The sequence below is a fragment of the Strigops habroptila genome, chromosome Z (genome assembly GCF_004027225.2).
Source record: "Strigops habroptila isolate Jane chromosome Z, bStrHab1.2.pri, whole genome shotgun sequence".
Classification (NCBI taxonomy): Eukaryota; Metazoa; Chordata; class Aves; order Psittaciformes; family Psittacidae; genus Strigops; species Strigops habroptila.
In genome coordinates, this window is record NC_044302.2 from 80,978,893 (window position 1) to 80,997,409 (window position 18,517).

The 18,517-nt window shown below is 38.3% G+C and overlaps 1 protein-coding gene across 1 annotated transcript in view; it reads right to left on the bottom strand.

Annotated features, from left to right (window-relative positions):
* Positions 1-18,517, bottom strand: part of NDUFAF2 (NADH:ubiquinone oxidoreductase complex assembly factor 2) — a 64,715-nt gene that overhangs the window by 4,226 nt on the left and 41,972 nt on the right. The window contains exon 4 of the mRNA XM_030470894.1: positions 10,436-10,476. Coding sequence (XP_030326754.1) covers positions 10,436-10,476 — 41 coding nt within the window. The remainder of the gene's footprint in view (positions 1-10,435; positions 10,477-18,517) is intronic.

Below are 18,517 nucleotides of genomic sequence, written 5' to 3' on the forward strand. Positions count from 1 at the left end.
ACAGGGCTTCCTATCACCTACTGAAGAGTGGTAGAGAAGCTGACATCTGTGGGTTCTTCTGCCCCTGACAAGTAGCCTAAGTAAATCTGCATAGCTCCACAGGCTCTTCACCTCACCTGCACACAGCTACATTTTCACTCTGAGGCTCTCTTGATGCCCAGTCCTTTACTGTTCAATAACTCTAAGCAGCGACTGGGAGCTGAGTCTTCTTTTTTATTTAATTACATTGGCAGGTTCAGAACTTTTATCTTCTCTCCTCCTTCAAGATGAATTGCAATGTTTTATAGATGGCTAGCTTCACTATAGATAGCCCCCCCCCCCCCCAACATACTATGTAAGTTTTCTGAGGAAATATAAGAGCATAAATATGTAATGTGCTCTGACCTTTAGGGGAAATGCAAAATCATTCTATCCAACACAGAGAACATGGTGCCTACTGGGTAACCGCAGTTTTCTAAGGGTTAGCTTGTTATTCACACACTCTCTTTATACAAATAAAAGATATAAGCCCTTTGAACCTGCAGTTCTCAGGAGACGTGGTATCTAAAGAGTATCAGAAACGCCCTTCATCGTTTTTATTAAAAGAGGAATCTAAGGATTGGGATTGTGCTGCAAAACTAAAAAAGGAAAAATGCCTGAAGACATCCAGCCATGTTTTATACCAGTTGAAATCCTTACATATAGAGGTTCACCTGGAAATGCATCAGCTTCCAGCATTTGGAACAAGATAACACGTGATGAGAACTAAGTCCAACTATGTGTACTACCGTTCACTTTTAGGTGGAATGTAAAAGAAGAAATTTTACTCACTGCATGTAACTACTTGTCCAGCTTCGGTAATTATTGTAAGCTCTATGAGGTTTTTGATCCTTCTAACGATTGCAGCTGCCTGCCTTCCCTCCTTAGAAAGGCAGGGTTTAATAAAGTGATCTCCAAGGTTTCCTTGAAGAACCTAACATTATTATTATTAAGGAAATGCCAAAGTGGTCCTATGTGGGGTTGAGGCAGCTGCTTTTCATCCAGAAACTGACGACTTCTGCACATTCTGACATCTTAGCAGTGGTAACTGCGGCAGAACAAAGAATGAAAAATGGCCTGCTCATGGGGGCAATGCAGCACAAGGCATGTTGCTGCCTTCCAAGCGTGTTGCTGCAAAAGGGATCAGGCTGCATTTTATGCTGCTAGCACAAAATTTCCACTTTTCTTGGAAACTATATTTTTGTTTAAAGCTCTCACTTAACTCTGGCAGCTGAGATGTATCATCATGCATCCTCTGCTGCTTGGAAACTGTATTCACCTCTACTCCATAGAAGGAGAAAAATGTGGAAGTTTGTCTCTAGTCAAAGGATTTTCAGTGCCTACCAGGCTGTACTGGAAGACCTGCTTTGTCTGACAATTTGGAATGGAATCTTCTTTCACATTTAAAGGATTCCACATTTGACATAGCTTTCTCTTTTCTGAATAAACTAGTAGCCTTACACAATAAATATAGTTCCTCCTGGTAGGAAAATGTCGTAAATACAAAAGAGGTTTCTCTACGCTTACTTATTCATTCCACTGGGGTCTTGCTCAGTAGTGGCTAGCCTTTACTGAACTGCTAGTCTTCTCCGCAGGCAAATGTTTGTACTTAACCCTTTCTGTCCTGCAGCACCTCCTGAACTCACAATCTGAAGAACTGCTCCTTCCCTTGCTCTTACTTCCTTGCTATTTCCCTCTCGGTCCTCAAGCCAGCCATCAGTTAGAACACCACTTGCCTTGCAAGGAGCATTTTCAATCTCCTGAAGGCAAATCCAAACTTGTAAACAAGTAGCTCTAAAGATGCAGATGGCCAGACATGTAGTACCAATGTAACAATGTCCAAAAGGGATTGTTTAAAGGTAAACACTGGCATTTGTTTTGGTTTTGTTCTTTCCATGTGATTTTCTAAAGATGCTATACCAAACCTATAAATACAAAGGGCTTGTGTATTAATTATGAGCAAGATGTCACAAGTCATTTCAGAACGGTTTGTATTTTGATTAAATTAAAAATAAATAGCTTGTCTTAGAAACTATTCCCACCTTCCAAGTTATCTTAATTACCTATATTGAAATCCTTGTGATTTCTGTTGATTTGAGTAGAGTTAGCTAATTATTATTTGATGCCAGAACTGAGAAATCTGGACAGATTAATGTTCTTTGTTGGAAATGTACAGACACTCAATATTCACAGAATACTTGCATTTTGGTGCCTAGTTTTTATCTTTAACCACAAGTGAACTTGAACTTTAAACTCTGCCTGTTAAAAATCAGTATATACAAGTTAGCAAAACTGGAAAGGAAAAAAATTTGGTTTTGAACAGATTAAAAAAGTTGATTTTTTTTAAGACAGTTTAACATGTCAGAATTTTTTCTTCACTGACTAACTAGGAGTCCAGCAAAGTGCTAGAAGTTCAGCCAATTCACCTGTTTTTATAACACTACCAAACTAGTTAACTCCATTTTCTGGTTTGACAAGTTATAAGAGGCAACATGAAATAATTGCATATTACATCATGTTTCAAGAGTAGGAGGCAGAGAGAGGACCTCATCATTGGGAAGCACGGCATGTTCTGATCCAGGGCATGTCTTATGAACTCAGCAACTGAGCATGAGCTCAGCAGTGGCATTTGGTTGGGAAGAAGAAATAATGTGGTAAAGGGAGGGCTGTGTCAGTGCATGGCAAAAACAGAGGAACAGCGTAAATTAGAAAGGCATAACTGGTTTTGCTAAAATACTTATTGAAATCAAACACCAAGCCAACTGACTGCTGATTTTGTGATATACATACATGCTAAATATCTTTGGTCTATCAACAATCAGCAATTGTTGTCAAATCAATGTATGATTTGCTTTATTCAGGTTTAGTTTTCCAGCAAATCTCAATCAGATGCAATTTTAAAATATGGACTGGGTTCTGTGCACTCAAGGTGATTTTTTTTTTTTGAAGGATGCAACCTCCATAAGTCAAAAATAAATTTATCTGAATGATCCTTGTTTGATACATCGCGATTTCTGCCATCTCTTGTTGTCTAGGCTTTGTAGAACAGCTTTTTTTGGCCTTTGAGCATAAATTAGATAAATTATCCAAACAAATCACTAAACTAACATATGTGCTGTTTTAGAACAGTGCTTGCAACCTGCAATGACCCCTTAAACATAAAGCAGATACAGAAATGGACGTCTGATGGTACCACAGGTTTTGAAACTGATTCCCATGCTATGGTAAGGGAATCATGGGATCATGTTACAGTTGACTCTGGATGAAGCCTGTGCATTTTGGGTTCCTAGTCCTGAAATGAGAGGTGCACTAACTCTTTGGAATTAATCAGTAACAGCACAAAAATCACAATTAAGGCTTAAATCATTAATATTAACACAATGCAAGTATTAAACCAATATATTGATTACAAATATACGTACAAATATACATTTTATGACAGCCCAATGTTTAGTTTAAATGTAGTGCTAATACCACATGTATTACCAAGCTGCATCAGTCAAATACTAACTCTCAACAATTTTTGTTTAAATCAAATCTACAGAGAAGCAATGCTGTTACTAAGTTACTATATAGCTACTTCTGAGAATGCAGAATCTCTGGCATGAGCTGACATAGTCTCTAGGGCACCACACTGTAGCACACATGTATTTGGCAAGAACATGTATTGAGAGGCAAAAGTACAAGAAAAGGCTCAGACACTGGAATGTAAAGCACGTCAGCAACACACAGAGTAAGTAGGAGTTTGTGCCTGAATTATTTTTACAATGCTGCAAAGATTTTTCTACAGAACAACATATATGTTCAAGATCACAGATGAAACTCTGTAGAGGCAGCAAAAGTCACAAATTAGCCTGGCACCACTGCACCCCGCCCTGAATAAAGGGCAATGCATAGCCTTGATGCGCCCACAGAGCAAACAAGGAACTGTAACTGTGACTCAGTCCCAGTTTGGTCCTTGCTTTCCCCTTACTCTACATATGATGTAATCTGTACCAGTCCTTTTCCTGGTACACATTACTTCTCCCTCCACCCCCATTCAGCTGTGCTGACAGCGAACTGGGAGAAACAGCCAATGCGCCGTGTGCTCCCTCCCACTCAGGAGAGGAGTAGCAGCTCTCTCCTCTACAGCCTTGGGATCTGCAGCACAGGCAAACTGGAAGTAATGGGACAAATTGGTGCCTCGATACTCTTCTGTGAAGGCTGACAAGCACCTATGTTTTAAACCGGAGGAGAAAGTTAAAGTGAACAAGAGGGAAAAACTCTCAAACATGATGGCTTCATTAAGTGCCTTTTTTAAAAATTACTATTATTTGAATGACTTTTCTGACCACTCCCTTACATTTAGATCTTTGTAGCTCAGCTCTTTATATTGCCAAATTTTACTGCTCTTTCACACTGAGTAATAACCCTCTCTGGAGCCATGCATAATTTACTATGCAAAATGCTATTTAGTGCAAGTCAAGTCATTTGAGTATGGCCAAATTTTCAGTCCTGGTTGTCATCCTGGACAATGGTGGAAAATATTTTGCTCAGATAGCTGTTTACTTCTGTGCTTTTTAAATAGCATTTCCCAGAACTGTAAATCTTATTCTGCAGCTTTTTGTGGCTTCCGGAATAAAATACTCATTTGCTAAGCCCTGTTCTTCTCTATGCAAGAACGTACAATCTGCATGTCAGAGTTTTTGTTTTAAAACTTCTCAACTGAAGCATCTGAAAGAAGACAGAAGCAAGAAAATTGCAATCCCAACAGTGTAAAAAAAAAAAAAAAAAAAAGGATTTTTCTAAACTGCATCTCATTCTTGTTAAAGGAACATGAATTCTGTGTAAATTAGTCTCCATGACTGAAGGTAGTTTTGATCATACCATCTCTCAAATAAATAAGACTTACGATCAAACAAATGGGAAAAGTGTGTATGCACTGTGGCAAGCAAACAGAATGTAATTTCAGTGTAATTATTTGGGCTGAGGGGGAGGGAGAAACAGTCATTGAAACCTTATGCTTATTACAACTCACTGACGTATATTTTTCCTCCCTTGACAAGGAGTTTGTCAAAACAGATAATTATGGAAATGCCTGAAATAGTTTGCAAGAACACAGGAGCTGTCACGAAAAGTTTCCTTTTTTAACATTTCACCTTCTATCCAAATGTGCAATCCAGAAGCCACAGAATTTTATTACTGTGTAACAAGTACATAATGCATGAGAAAAGCAGTCATTTACTGTGGTTTTCTATTTCAAACTATTTTCAGGCTCTTGACACTAACTAAAGGAACATGCAATTCTACTTTGCTTCCCATGAAATATTAACATACATACACATGCATACAAAGAAACAGTGAGGTTTCAGTTGAAACTGAGAATACTTGTAGCTATGCAGCCTTGTGTGCACTGCAGAGGAAGTCAAATCCAGCTTAGCAGTGAACTGACTTCTAGAACAAAGATCTGTGTCCACAGAGGAGCGTTACTATAGGTACACATGTAGCACTTGCAGAATATCACATTGGCAGGTTCAGAGGTAAACCCCATTCATTTCTCTCTAAACCAGGTTGGGCGGAGAGGAGATTCAGAGCAGCCCTGCGGAGAAGGACTTGGGGGTGTTGGTTGTCGAGAAGCTTAACATGAGCCGGCAGTGTGCGCTCGCAGCCCAGAAACCAACCGTATCCTGGGCTGCATCAAAAGAAGCGTGACCAGCAGGTCAAAAAAGGTGATCCTGCCCCTCTACTCTGCTCTTGTGAGACCTCACTTGGAGTATTGCGTACAGTTCTGGTGTCCTCAACATAAAAAGGACATGGAGCTGTTGGAGCGAGTCCAGAGGAGGGCCACGAGGACGATAAGAGGGCTGGAGCACCTCCCGTATGAAGACAGGCTGAGAGAGTTGGGGCTGTTCAGCCTGGAGAAGAGAAGGCTGTGTGGAGACCTCATAGCAGCTTTCCAATATCTGAAGGGGGCCTGTAAGGATGCTGGGGAGGGACTCTTCCTTAGGGCTGTAGTGGTAGGACAAGGGGTAATGGCTTCAAACTTAAACAGGGGAAGTTTAGATTAGATATAAGGAAGAAGTTCTTTACAGTAAGGGTGGTGAGGCATGGGAATGGGTTGCCCAAGGAAGTTGTGAATGCTCCATCCCTGGTGGTGTTCAAGGCCAGGCTGGACGGAGCCTTGGGCCACACAGTTTAGTCCGACGTGTCCCTGCCCATGGCAGGAGGGTTGGAACTAGATGATCTTAAGGTCCTTTCCAACCCTTACTATTCTATGATTCTATGATTCTATGAAAACTGGGAGGTAGGAGTATATGTGAGACAGCATGTTTACATTTACCTCACAACCCAGTTGATGACCCAAAATGAAAGTGGACTATGGCTGAAAGAATGGAGGGGAATAGTCTCTTAAAGAAATAATTTGCATGGATGGAACATCACTCTCATAAAACAACTGCTATATCCCAAGACAACTCTTGTTAATAAATTCTGACAAAATTAATGCTTAGCAGGTAAATTAATTTGCATGTAAAGCAATAAATTATTGAATGTGCTTCCACAAAATAACATTTGATCAAAAATACTTTAATATTTGTAGCCTTTAAAACATTTTAATTAATTTAAAACTGTAAGCTCTTTAGACAATGGCACATTTCCTATTTGCCCCAAAACTTGCTACATACATCTAGTTTCCTATATGCATACTACAGAAAGGTAATAGTCTACTTAATTACTTATCACTTGTTAAACTGTTTAAAATATAATTTACAGCTGCACAGGAATAAAGGTAATGACTAATTTTCCTCAGCCAACCATGTGTGACCATACATAATGTATATAAAGGGACAGATGACAGAATGCTATAGTAATGCAAAAATATACATATACAAGTCAGATTATCACCAATTATAAAGCAGTATGTGTACATGTATGTGTATACACACATGCATGCTAACACTGGGTGCAGACGTGATCTAAAGTTCTCTATCAAGATAGGACTCCCTGATTACCATAGGAACAGGGTATGTTTAAGTGCAAGATAAGAAACAACTTGATCTGCATTCATTTGCAAAGTTATCACCCTCATTATAACTGAGTTGAGACTTGGCATATTTCAAGCTGTAATAAAATCAAAAGGCAACCAACTGTTTCCAGTATCCCAGAAGCTGGCGTTTAAAACCCAAGGCTTCCAACCACTAACATGCCTTACATTGCTGGTCAAATTAGAAATAACCAAGGCAATGAGCAGCATTCCTGGGTTATGACTAGTGCAGTACACAGAAGTCTAAATGACTTCTTCCAAAAATGGGGGAAACGTGGTAGGGGAACAGGGAGGAAAGAAACCATGAAGTATGTGAAACACTTAGGACTGAAGAAATCGACTTGTGAAGTCACTGGAGTATTCTTCCATACAAAAAAGTAGAATATAAAGAAGAAGAGGTGTAAAGCAATTTCTTCTGTGGCAAAATGAAAGCTTTACAATGGAAACAAAAAAAGACCAGTTAGGTGTTTATGGCAGAAAGAACGGTTTGAACCCAAAACATTATCAAGTCTTAAGAACTTAGTCAACAGACTTAGCTGGTGTCACGACCCATCTACCTTGACTGGTGTAAGGAAGAACAACTCAGATTCATCTCACTTAAGTGACTGACAAGTCATGATGATTAGGAATGACATTTTGTTGGCCTACAGTTGTTGCCATTCCCAAGTCATCAGTGCTATGAATAAGATCCAGGTGATTCGTGAAGCCTGCAATATTTTCAACTGAAGTTTGATCATATTGCTCCATGAGATGTGATAGCCTAAGCATTTAGGCAACATCTGTCATCATAGCTGAGAGGTGAATAAAAGACAAGTTTGACAAAGATAAAAAACCCCAAACATAAAATACTAGAGGCGGTAGTCAAACAAACTAGGAAAGAGGAACAGAAATTTTAAAGAAGTTTAACTACGTCATTTGATATTAGAAAGTTAAAAAAAAAAAACAAACAAAAAAGAAAAAAAAAAGAAAATATGATGGGCAAAGGACAGGGAAAAAGGTAAAAACATCCAAAAAAGTGTTATTACAGGCCACAAAGGTAGGAATATAGGCAGAGCTCCAGAAACTTATGCTTTAGGAACTGTAATGCTGTTTTGTGGTTTTTACAATATGATGTTGACAGTAAAATGTCATTAAAACAAAAATGCAAAATTTTTGGGCTTTGCATCCTTTTTCAGAAACAGTCTAGTTTCATGAGAAGTATGTGAAAGAACAAAGAGATTTGTTATACAGGGTTTCAACATGAAACATGGTCATGAATAATCCCTCATTCCATAGCTGTCAAACAGCAGTTTACCATACCACCATTACTGTCAAAAGGGGAATATAACACAGAAGAACAGCCAGCAAAGTTTATGTAGCTAAAACACCAAAGCCAATCAGTCCTACAAATAGGGACCAAAACAGTATTCTATATGTACTTCACTAGTGTAATTGTATTTATATTTATAATGATATTATGGCATAAGGGTTTGTAGTATAACAGTTTCAAATCAGGAGAAAAGTAGATCCTACATATCACCCCACACTAAGACGGGGCGGGGGAGAGGGAGGGGAATCTGCACTATCGCATATTTAAAATGTGACTGCAGTATTATTTTCAAAACATTATGGCAGGAATTTTTGACATACATATATTTGAACTACCTTTCCTTATACAGGAAAAAACAATTTAGACATTACTTGAAAGAAAAAGATAACAACTTTTCAAATTCCTGGTGTATAACTTATGCTCTGACAAGGTCAATGCAAGCCCCGTAAGTAAAGCACCTAGCTGCTAAATTGTTTTTCAGATCTATTACCTCATGAAACTAAAGGTATAAGCAGTCCTGTAACTCTGAATGTACCATCACTCCCGAGAATCTTTCGTTCTCCATAAATTGTTTTTTCTGGAAGGTAAATATTTATCATGGTATTGAGCCACAGTTCTGCCACCTGTGGAGACTCCTTGTTCCCTATTTTGAAATAGAACCACCACCTCCAGCACCAGGAGGAGCTTTGCTGCACCAACTCCAAACCCAAGGCTGCCCATGTTCTCTGAAGTATGCTTACTTTACCACAATTATCATGGCAGTCTGACCCATGAAATGACAGGACAGAAGACATGCAACACGCCCCATCTTCAATCTTCATCTTCCCATGAGATGGTAAGTTCAACAATGAAAGTTGTATGTATAAACAGTATGAACCAGAGCTACTTAAAAGGAGATCAGTCCAAGCTTAGACAGAACAACTGCACTTCTGCACAAGTAACTACAATGGGGGGGGGGGATAAAATTAATTTAAAAAAAAAAAAAAAAATCACACTTAATACTTCCCGCAATGTTAACACAAAGAAATGCATGTTAATTTGCTTTAAGTCCTAAAAGCTTTGAGAATAAATTTAACTAAACTTTCTTGTGTTCACAGTTGTATTACAGGTCTTCTTAGCTCTGCAGTTGCAGTGGCAGATGCGACACAGAGGCAGAGAGAATTAGCTGAAAAGCTGCAAGTTGTGTGGGAGCTCACTTCAGTGACAAGCTTCCACAGGTTTTCTTAACTCACAGACAGGCAGGACAACCGTTCACAGACCAGAAGATCTCAGTGACCAAATCTTTGACTAGAGCATGTCAACACAGCTTCACTGAACTCAACACAGTTATGCCTACTGCTGCAGGTGTCTGCCTCTGTGGGTGTCAGTTTGAATCTTCTGTAGTAAACCATGCCTCCTCTACCTCTAAGCCTCTAAGCACCATTCCTAGCTGGTGCTTAGCAACTTCTCATACAAATCCAGGGCAAACAGTGTATGTGCATGCATCTCTATACAGATCAATAGCCAAACTGTTCCAGTCTTCACAAATTCATCAGCATGAAAGACAGTGGGATGTTTCTCTGCTTCATTCCATTAGAAATCACTAAGGGAAAAAGCCATGGCTTCAACTCCCCCACCTCATTAGCATTATAAAATATTAGTGCAATTTGTTTTCCTGTACTGATAAATCCACTGGCAACTGAATTTGAAACCTTCATTTTAATGTCAACTACCATGAAACAAACCTTGCATTAATACACAGATGACCCATTCTAAAAATTCATAGCAGTAATTTCAGAATTTGTTTAATTAAAGAAACTCTTGAATGGCCATGATCATCTTAAAAGAACCTACACAAGTCATCTTAAAAGAATTCATGTAGATAAAAGTAACAACTAAAGAATATTGGAGTTTATATTTCCATTTGCTTTCTATGTGTTCACTAAGGATTAGATATCTAGTCTGTGTATTATTTCATCTAATTAGGCAAGCAACATACTAAATTCTTCCCAAAAGTGTCAAAGTACTGGACAGATGAGTCCGCTATAAATTAGTTCTCATATTTTAATTACAGTTGAAAATTTAAAGACACTTCATATCTCTCTCACCTCAGTGGTGGGTGGATTCTTTCTTTTTTTTCTTATCCACGCTGCAAAAGAAAATAAAATCAAATGGATTATTTCAAAGATCAGAGAGAATATTAAAACTCTATTATGATGCATTTGTAACAGAAAGTAAATGTTTACATAAAAATTACAATAAAATTTGCCACAAACTGGCAAGCCGTATAATTTCCTAAAATATAAAGACCCAATATGTTATTTCCCACATATACACTCTCAGTCTTCACAGAAGGAAGAGGGGAAAAAGGAAAATAAAAAAGAAATCACCTCTGTGAGGAAAGCTTGGGCACAGTTTACATACCACGCTGGTTGCCAAAACAGGGCTTAAAAAGCAGGACTCACAGCACAGGCCTGTTGTAGAGCTTGCTATACAGAGCTGAGCTTCCCCCTGAGAAAGCTGACTGCGGAAAAGTATGAACAGCCTTAGACCTCTCTGGAGAAAAACGATTCCTGTAAATGCCTCAGGCACTGTTAAAGCCAAAACCCTATTTATGTTACTGTCAACTAGAATTCCTCTATGGCATATAAGGCAGAGCCCCAAACCTGACTGAGGAGCTGCAGAGCCCTGCCTGTACCACGTTCTATGGCTGTCTGGATTACCCACTGCATCAAGGGGGAGGATCCATAATTGGGGGAAAGCTCCTTCCATTTCAGTCAACTCATGCTGGAAGAGAGCAGAGGAATGAAAGTGGTGGCAAGGACAACTGTCCTGTGGCTCAGGTTTTCCATGATGAACCAAAATCAATACACTTATGCCCATCCCATTGCAAACACCAATGGTCAGCATGCGACTGACTGGAGGCAGCAATCCAAAGGGACCCCACTGCAGACAGAGATGTGGCACCCCATCGGGTCTTGCTTCATTTGGTCAATGAATTATTAGAGATAGCTCAAACTACAACAAGCATTATTTGGACAAACAAATTAAGTGACTCTGGACAAGGCAATATTCATCACTCTTTAGAAGTATCACTACTGTAGCTTTTTTTCATGCCTTTTCGTCCACACAATTGGTAGGTACTCAGTTGTACATTTTTCAGACATTTGTCTTTCTGCTCATATTTTTCAAAAGAATGAGTAGCAGAATGCAAGTGGCCAGTAATGAACAGAAGGACAAACATAAGGAATGCCAGTTCCAAGTGCCAAGACATGGCAAAACGTTCTTTTGTATATTTGCTTAGATAATTAAGACTTTGGTTACTGTACTTGAAAATTAGAGCGAAAATGACATTTTCATTATCACCCAGTCAAATTCCTGGTCTGACCTGTAGCTGTCTATAAAGTTTCAGAAATGCTTTAAGAAGGAACTATTCCAAATTTAAATTTTCTAATACCATCTGTGCTGCATTTTGAGAACTAGGGAATGATTCAGACAGCATGTCCAAAACACCAAAAGCTGCACAGAGTCAATGTCACCTCACTACTGAAAATGCAGTTACACATAGGGTGAAACACTAACACCACTCTCTTTCAACAACATTATGAACCTGGTTTTAGGAGGATAGCTTCCAATTAACATAAGAACAGAATTAAGGCAGGCAAAACGGCATTACATAGCTTGGAATTTAGCCATGATAGCAAGGCCAACAGCCTTAACTCAAGCTTAATGGTAAAATACCTGTAATGATACAAATCAAGGTATTACTTTTGGTTCTTGTCTATCAAATGACACTTTCTGAACATGTGTTCTTTTAAATACCATTCTCAAACATCTTTTAAAAGCAGCTGCTGCCAGCTCTTCTCAGAAGTCTTTTGGTCCTAACAAAGGGTAGACCAAATTTGTTATTGTGGAGAAGCGACTGAGCACTGAACAGTCAACATCAACCTTTCTGCAAAAGTTTTGTCAGTGGAAAGAAAGACAGCCTAGTAAGGTAATCCAAAATACAACTAAATTACTTTCTATTAAATCTATAGAACCAGAAAACATTTTGCATGTACCCCTAGCACTTCTGAACATCTACATTTTATAATGATTTCCAAATACAAAATCTGGCAAGACCAGAGCCTAAACTGGCATGACTGAAACTGACACTTCCTGCTGCAAGCCTTGTACACAATCTTTGTAAAAGGACTGACAATGCTATTAGACAAAATCTCAGCACATAAGCCTTTCCTCCTGACAGAATTCACCTTTGTCTGTGCTTAGCAACAGTTCCAACATCATCCAGAAAAGCAAGAAAGTGGTAGAGATATCAGGTATAGTGAAGCATGTATACTAGACACTAACCAATAAATGAGACAGTTAAGAGAAAAAAGGAAAAAGTAGTAGTTTTAAATACTTCATAGAAAAATAAGTTTAAAACCTTCAAAATTCAAGGGATTGCTTTCAACAAAGTATCATCTTCTGCTTTGCCATGCCTTGCTTCTGTCACATGGAAGTACAATACCACTGGTGTCAATTCCACAGCTCTCAGCACCTAAAAATTGCTTCATTATTTTTAAACTGCCGGTATTAAAAAAACCCCAAAAAACAAAACACAAAAACCAGCCCCAAAACCAAAACCAGCTGCATTTTAACTTTAGCTTTGTGATTAGATTCTTAAAGAAAAATTCTTAAAATTTGAAATGCTATAGAAGTTAAGCTGCAGTTAGAAACCACTGATGAAATACAACCATTGCAATAGATTTTCTTTCAATAATAGATGGGACTTTCAGGCAGCTATTTGATTAACGATTTTCAGATGAATACTTCTCCTAAAAGATTTTATCATTTAATTATCTGCCTCAGTTTAACAAGCCACAGACAGAACAGTGAAGGGTAACACAATGACATGTGCCCTGTGAACAGAAGCTGCGAAGCAAGGAGCATTATGCAACACGTTTTCATTCACTAATAGATCTCAGTTAGTACCAACACTCAAAAGCAACAAAACAATCCTTAATTTAAGAAGATTTCTCATACCAAACATTCCATTATCAGACTGTATCTATTTAAATACATTAAATAATGCACACAGTTATGACGTGCTATTTTTCTTTCAGCTATAAAAAGCATTTGAATGCATGGATTTATAGGAGCTATCAACCTTCCTTCTTTCCAATGAATGTCAGGACTACAACACTTTTTCAGTTTAACCCTTCCTGACAAACTTGCTGACATGAAGACTGGATACCATTTTCCAAATTATTACAGGTAAATTCATTTTAACATCTCTGATGAGCTGCATTAGAAAATCATTATTAAATGAAAGATTCCTTCGCTGCTATGTAGCTGAGGAAGAAATACTGTAACAAAAATTACTAAACTCTCTTTATAGCCATGTGATGAAATTAATGTTAATATATAATATTTCCTCTGTGCAAATCCATTTCTGAAATATTCTATGTAAAGCACAGCTCAAGATACATTACAAAATTAAAAGCAAAGAAAACATCACCTGAACTGAGTATATTTTAGTATATTGTACTTTAGCATCTAACAGTTTTATCAGTCTTTCAAAAGCAATACATTTTTCTAATAATTCACCTGACCAGTCCTCAGTCTTTAGGGAAAAGAACTGGAGGACTCTATTCAATTCTCATCAATTTTTTCAGACAAAAAAATTAACAAGCTTTTCGATTTTTTTTTTAAGTTATCAACAATATTTTGAGCTTCCAACACAACGTTCAAAAAAACCGCCACCACCTCATAACTGAGTCATAAGGGAAATTCAAGGTAATAACTAAAGGAAGAATGAATGTACACAAAAATATAACCAGTGATTTACTACTGACTTAGCACTAATTTTAACAAAATTTAAGTAAATGATATCTTGAAAATAAAACATTTTGCATTGTCTTTGAAAAATATAGTCAATGTATACAATTTAGCGAAGGAAAAGCTCTCCCACCTTTCTTTGTGCTCTCCATTACACTTTTAGTCAATGCAGGTTTCAATTACTGAAGGGATTTATTCCATGGTTAAATATTTGTTGATGGAAAAAAGGCAGGTAGGTGCCTTATTACTTATTATTTGAACACTATATGCACACAAGCATATACTTAATTAAAAAGCGTTCATTGACAGTTCTGGCTGGAAAAGATTTTCACATGAACACTCCCATTCCCTATGCTAATAAAACAAAATGCCCTCATCACTGTCAGCCAGGATGATTTAAATCTGGTAGAGAAGGTACATACTCATACATGTATGTACTGAGTGCAACTAAAACAAGCTTCCCTGCCCCCAAAGCTCTGGCAAAATTGCCTCCATTTCAAACTAATTATGCTGCTGCTTCTAATTTTATCTGGCTGGCACTTCCTTCATTCTGTACTCATTGTAATGCTACTTTTGTTTAAAAGGAATTTTGCAAGATAGCTGGACATTTCCTACCTTGAGTCCACATCTTTTCATCAGCACTCATTTGCATTCTTATTAGTATGCATGAGATTTTCATTGAACTTTAAGACTCCTACTGGCACAGAACACACTGCAATGACCATAAAAGAGAGCATGCAAATTAAGACTCCCATTAATCACTAAATGTTACCAGGGGGAAAAAAAAAAAAAACAAACAAAAAAACCCCCCCAAAAAAGTAGGAGTACATGGGCAATAAAACGATGCTGTGTGAAGCATGCAATCTCATGCATCTCTATAGGTATGTAAAATTACTGATCTCCTCTCAGATGAGCCATTGGCACGTCCCAAGGAGGTAAGTTACACTTTCTACAATAGGTGAACATCCAGTGCTAACATTACAGAAAGGTTATCAGTTGTGTGCATCCATATTGCTTAGGGAAAAGTATGTACTACCACTTCATAGTAAAATATAAGAGACTTCATCTAAACAAAAATAGGTAGCATTTGTATTGTGTGTATGGATTATGTTCTAAATTCAAAACTATGGTACAAAAGGAAACACACTTTCAGATTTTTAGAATTAAAATCAACTTAATTTTCATGTACAAATAGCTAGCACTAAGCCTAAGGATAACACAGGGATTATGATTCTATTCTTTTCGCATTGAGCATATTTCAGTTTTACAAAAGCCTTAATGGACATTCAGTACTTTTGTAAAATTCACGCACCTGAGAATTTAGGAAATTTAATCCTGTGGCACACTTAAAACTAATATCTTCAGGAGAAACATTCCAGGCAAACCCTTCAGGAGTAAGCCCTTGGCCCTGTAATTGTTAAATTTTTGGGACTAACACACAAATCCTCTCTGGAGTTAGAGAAACAGCTTGCACAGACTGAGTCTGTAATCTGGAAGACTGGTTTATCTACTTGCTTTATAGCTTTCTACCTGGTTTCGGTTACCTTATTACATGTTTATAATTTGATAAACACAGTACCAAAATCAGCCCTTTCAGCTGTCCAGGCTGAAAGTTTTAGATATACAATGAGATTAATCTCAGACTCTCTTCAAATTTCACTACAGCCTGCTCCCAGTCCTTAAACAATCCCTTGACCTTGGTTTTGTGCAACTTCTCCTTAGACAACTCATGCCCTTAAATATTTGCAGGGACAGTACTTTTATTCATTTTGGTCACAAGAGGTTTCTTTTCTCAAGTCACAAAATGTCATGTAGGTAAACAAGAGAGTGAAAGGGGGGTGAGATGACTGCTTTTAAATCAGGTGGCCATTAAAGATTATCTACAAGCTAAAAAACTGAATCCTGGCAGAACAAAGACAGCACAGGAGAAAGCAGCTCTCCACAGATCCCTAGAAGAAGGAGAGGAAAACAGGCAGCAGAAACTTTAGCACAGTCCTTAAAATGAAAAGCCTGAGAAGGCTAGGCAAAGAGGATGTTATTGCTGAACCAGCCAAAACTGAAGCAGAGGCCACAGATGTCAAAGTGCATACACAGGATCTGGAGAGAAGGCCTCTGGAGATGTAAGCATGTGCCCAGCAGAGAGGATTTAGAACACTAAAAATGCACAAAATTTCCAAAGGCAAAGAGAAAACAGAAGTAAGAAATATTATACAGCCTTCCAACCTTAGGTTCATCTTTTACCATTCAGAGAAAACAGCAGGTATTTTAGAAATCCTTCTGCAAAGTCTCAAGACTATTTGCTGGAATGATCAGCATCCATGATAGCACAAATAATAACGTGAACACCCACAGAAAGAATGCATTGGGAAATTTTCAAAAGTCTGGACAGAAGATACAGAGTGAAAGTTCAGCACAGGTCTTGTGTGCCTGGGAAACTTCTAGACCCATCTCAAAGATGAAAAAATAGACACAGAATTGAAATGAGCCTTTCAGTAAAGCATGTCTAAAAACCTTAAATGGTTCCCACTCAGACAACTGACTTCTACAGTATTATTTAAACCCTCTACTCTTCCCATTCTTTCCCATTTCTTACTCACTGAGAACTTTTCATTTTAAAGGAGGCAGATGATAGTAGTGATGAACTGAACTTCAGAGCATCCCACATCCATAATTCACATCTCAAAACGTAGCAAAGGCACAATAGTTCTCTGAACAGCCTGTACATGCACAGCAGCAGTACCAGTTTGGCTTTTAAAAATTCTTATATTTCCACAAAACTATTTGTAATGTTTAAATTGGCACTGGACAAAAATATACAGGTTGGCTTTTTTTTTTTTTTTGGAATTGCCATAACTTATCTGTCAGAAACATGAACTACACACACACTTAAGGAAGGTACAGGATGGGGGAAAAGATGCGTGTATATCTTCCTTCTGTTTCTAGAGAAATTTAGTACCTAGCAGGAAAAGACTGTTACTTATCTGCATACTGTAAATTTTCCTTTTCTCTGTGAACTGTCTCTATTTGGTGCTGACAAAATCCCAAACAAAAACCAGCAGTTACAAAGCTGAGGACATTTAACATTAAAAGTGTGAATGCAGCTTATCAAAATGGGACTGGCCAATTGTCTTTTTCTTCTTTAAAACAGACCTGAATAAGATGCCTTGACTTGCAAAAGTGCATCTCGAGTCTGGCAGCTGCATCTTTTTAGGCAAGTCCATGCTGCAGGGCACCTGACTCTTGATTCCAAGGTCCCTGTACTGGTGCTTGGCAAAAGCATCCTTCTGAGCTGCTGTACCCTCCCAGGCACCAAGCTGTCAAGTCACATGGATCTGTGATAAGGTATCTGGAGAGGGATATAGTGCAGGCTTGTTAGGGCTACACCAATTCCAGCAGTCCTGAGGAGCAGGTTCATAGAGCAAGTTGGTTAAGACCCTTTGCGAAAGGGTGATTAGCTCACACCCATCTGAGACAGTCTGACTGCCCATGTTACGTGCTGTTAATTGAAGCCATGTGTAGGCAGACACTACTGTATTCAATTTTTCTGCTCTTACAAGGCAGCAGCAGGTCTTAGATGAGAATTCATTCACACAGCAGAGCGGAGTTACCTGAGAGCTTTATGTATGCTTCTCAGTGTTTGTGCTACAGAGTGATTGCATGACAGTCACACAGACCTAAGATGACCAGCAGTGGCTGGAGAACTTCTGGTGGAGGAAGGAGACCTTCAGAAAGTTGCATTAGGTAGATACCCATTCAAGCACCAAGTGATTTAGTAAGGACAAGCATAGCAGGCTGCTAACTCTCCTTCAAAAGATGGCTATCTCAGACTGATAAAGAACCAGGAGCAACTAGATTAAGACTTGCCAGCCAACTGTGGCTGGCAAGTTGATACTTTGATTTTACTGATACTTTGTTGATACTGTGGTTTCACCAGAGTTGGCAAATGCTGCTAATAAGGCTGAGACACATTTGAGAAGCTTTTAGTTATTAATATAGGCTTTAGCTGATAAAAAAGAAAAACATCCCAGGAATCAGTGTAATGGCAATAATAAAATGAAAGATTGGAACATTTGGTATTTCTCTACCGACTCCATGAAGGGATATAGTAAGACCAAAGTATTCTCTTAGCTCAGTATCATCCCCCTCCTGGGACAAACAGTGTGCACAAAAGAATGAGGTAAAACAAGTATATTGTGATATTTCCTCAAAATACACTGTAGCCTCGATTAACTGCAGTTTACTGACAAATTAAACCATAGTACCATCTGTGTACATGAAGGATTTTTCTTCCATGAATTCTTTTAATCACTTTTTGAACTCATGCAAACTTCCAACAAGCAGAATATTCAATGACAAGGTATTCTATAGTT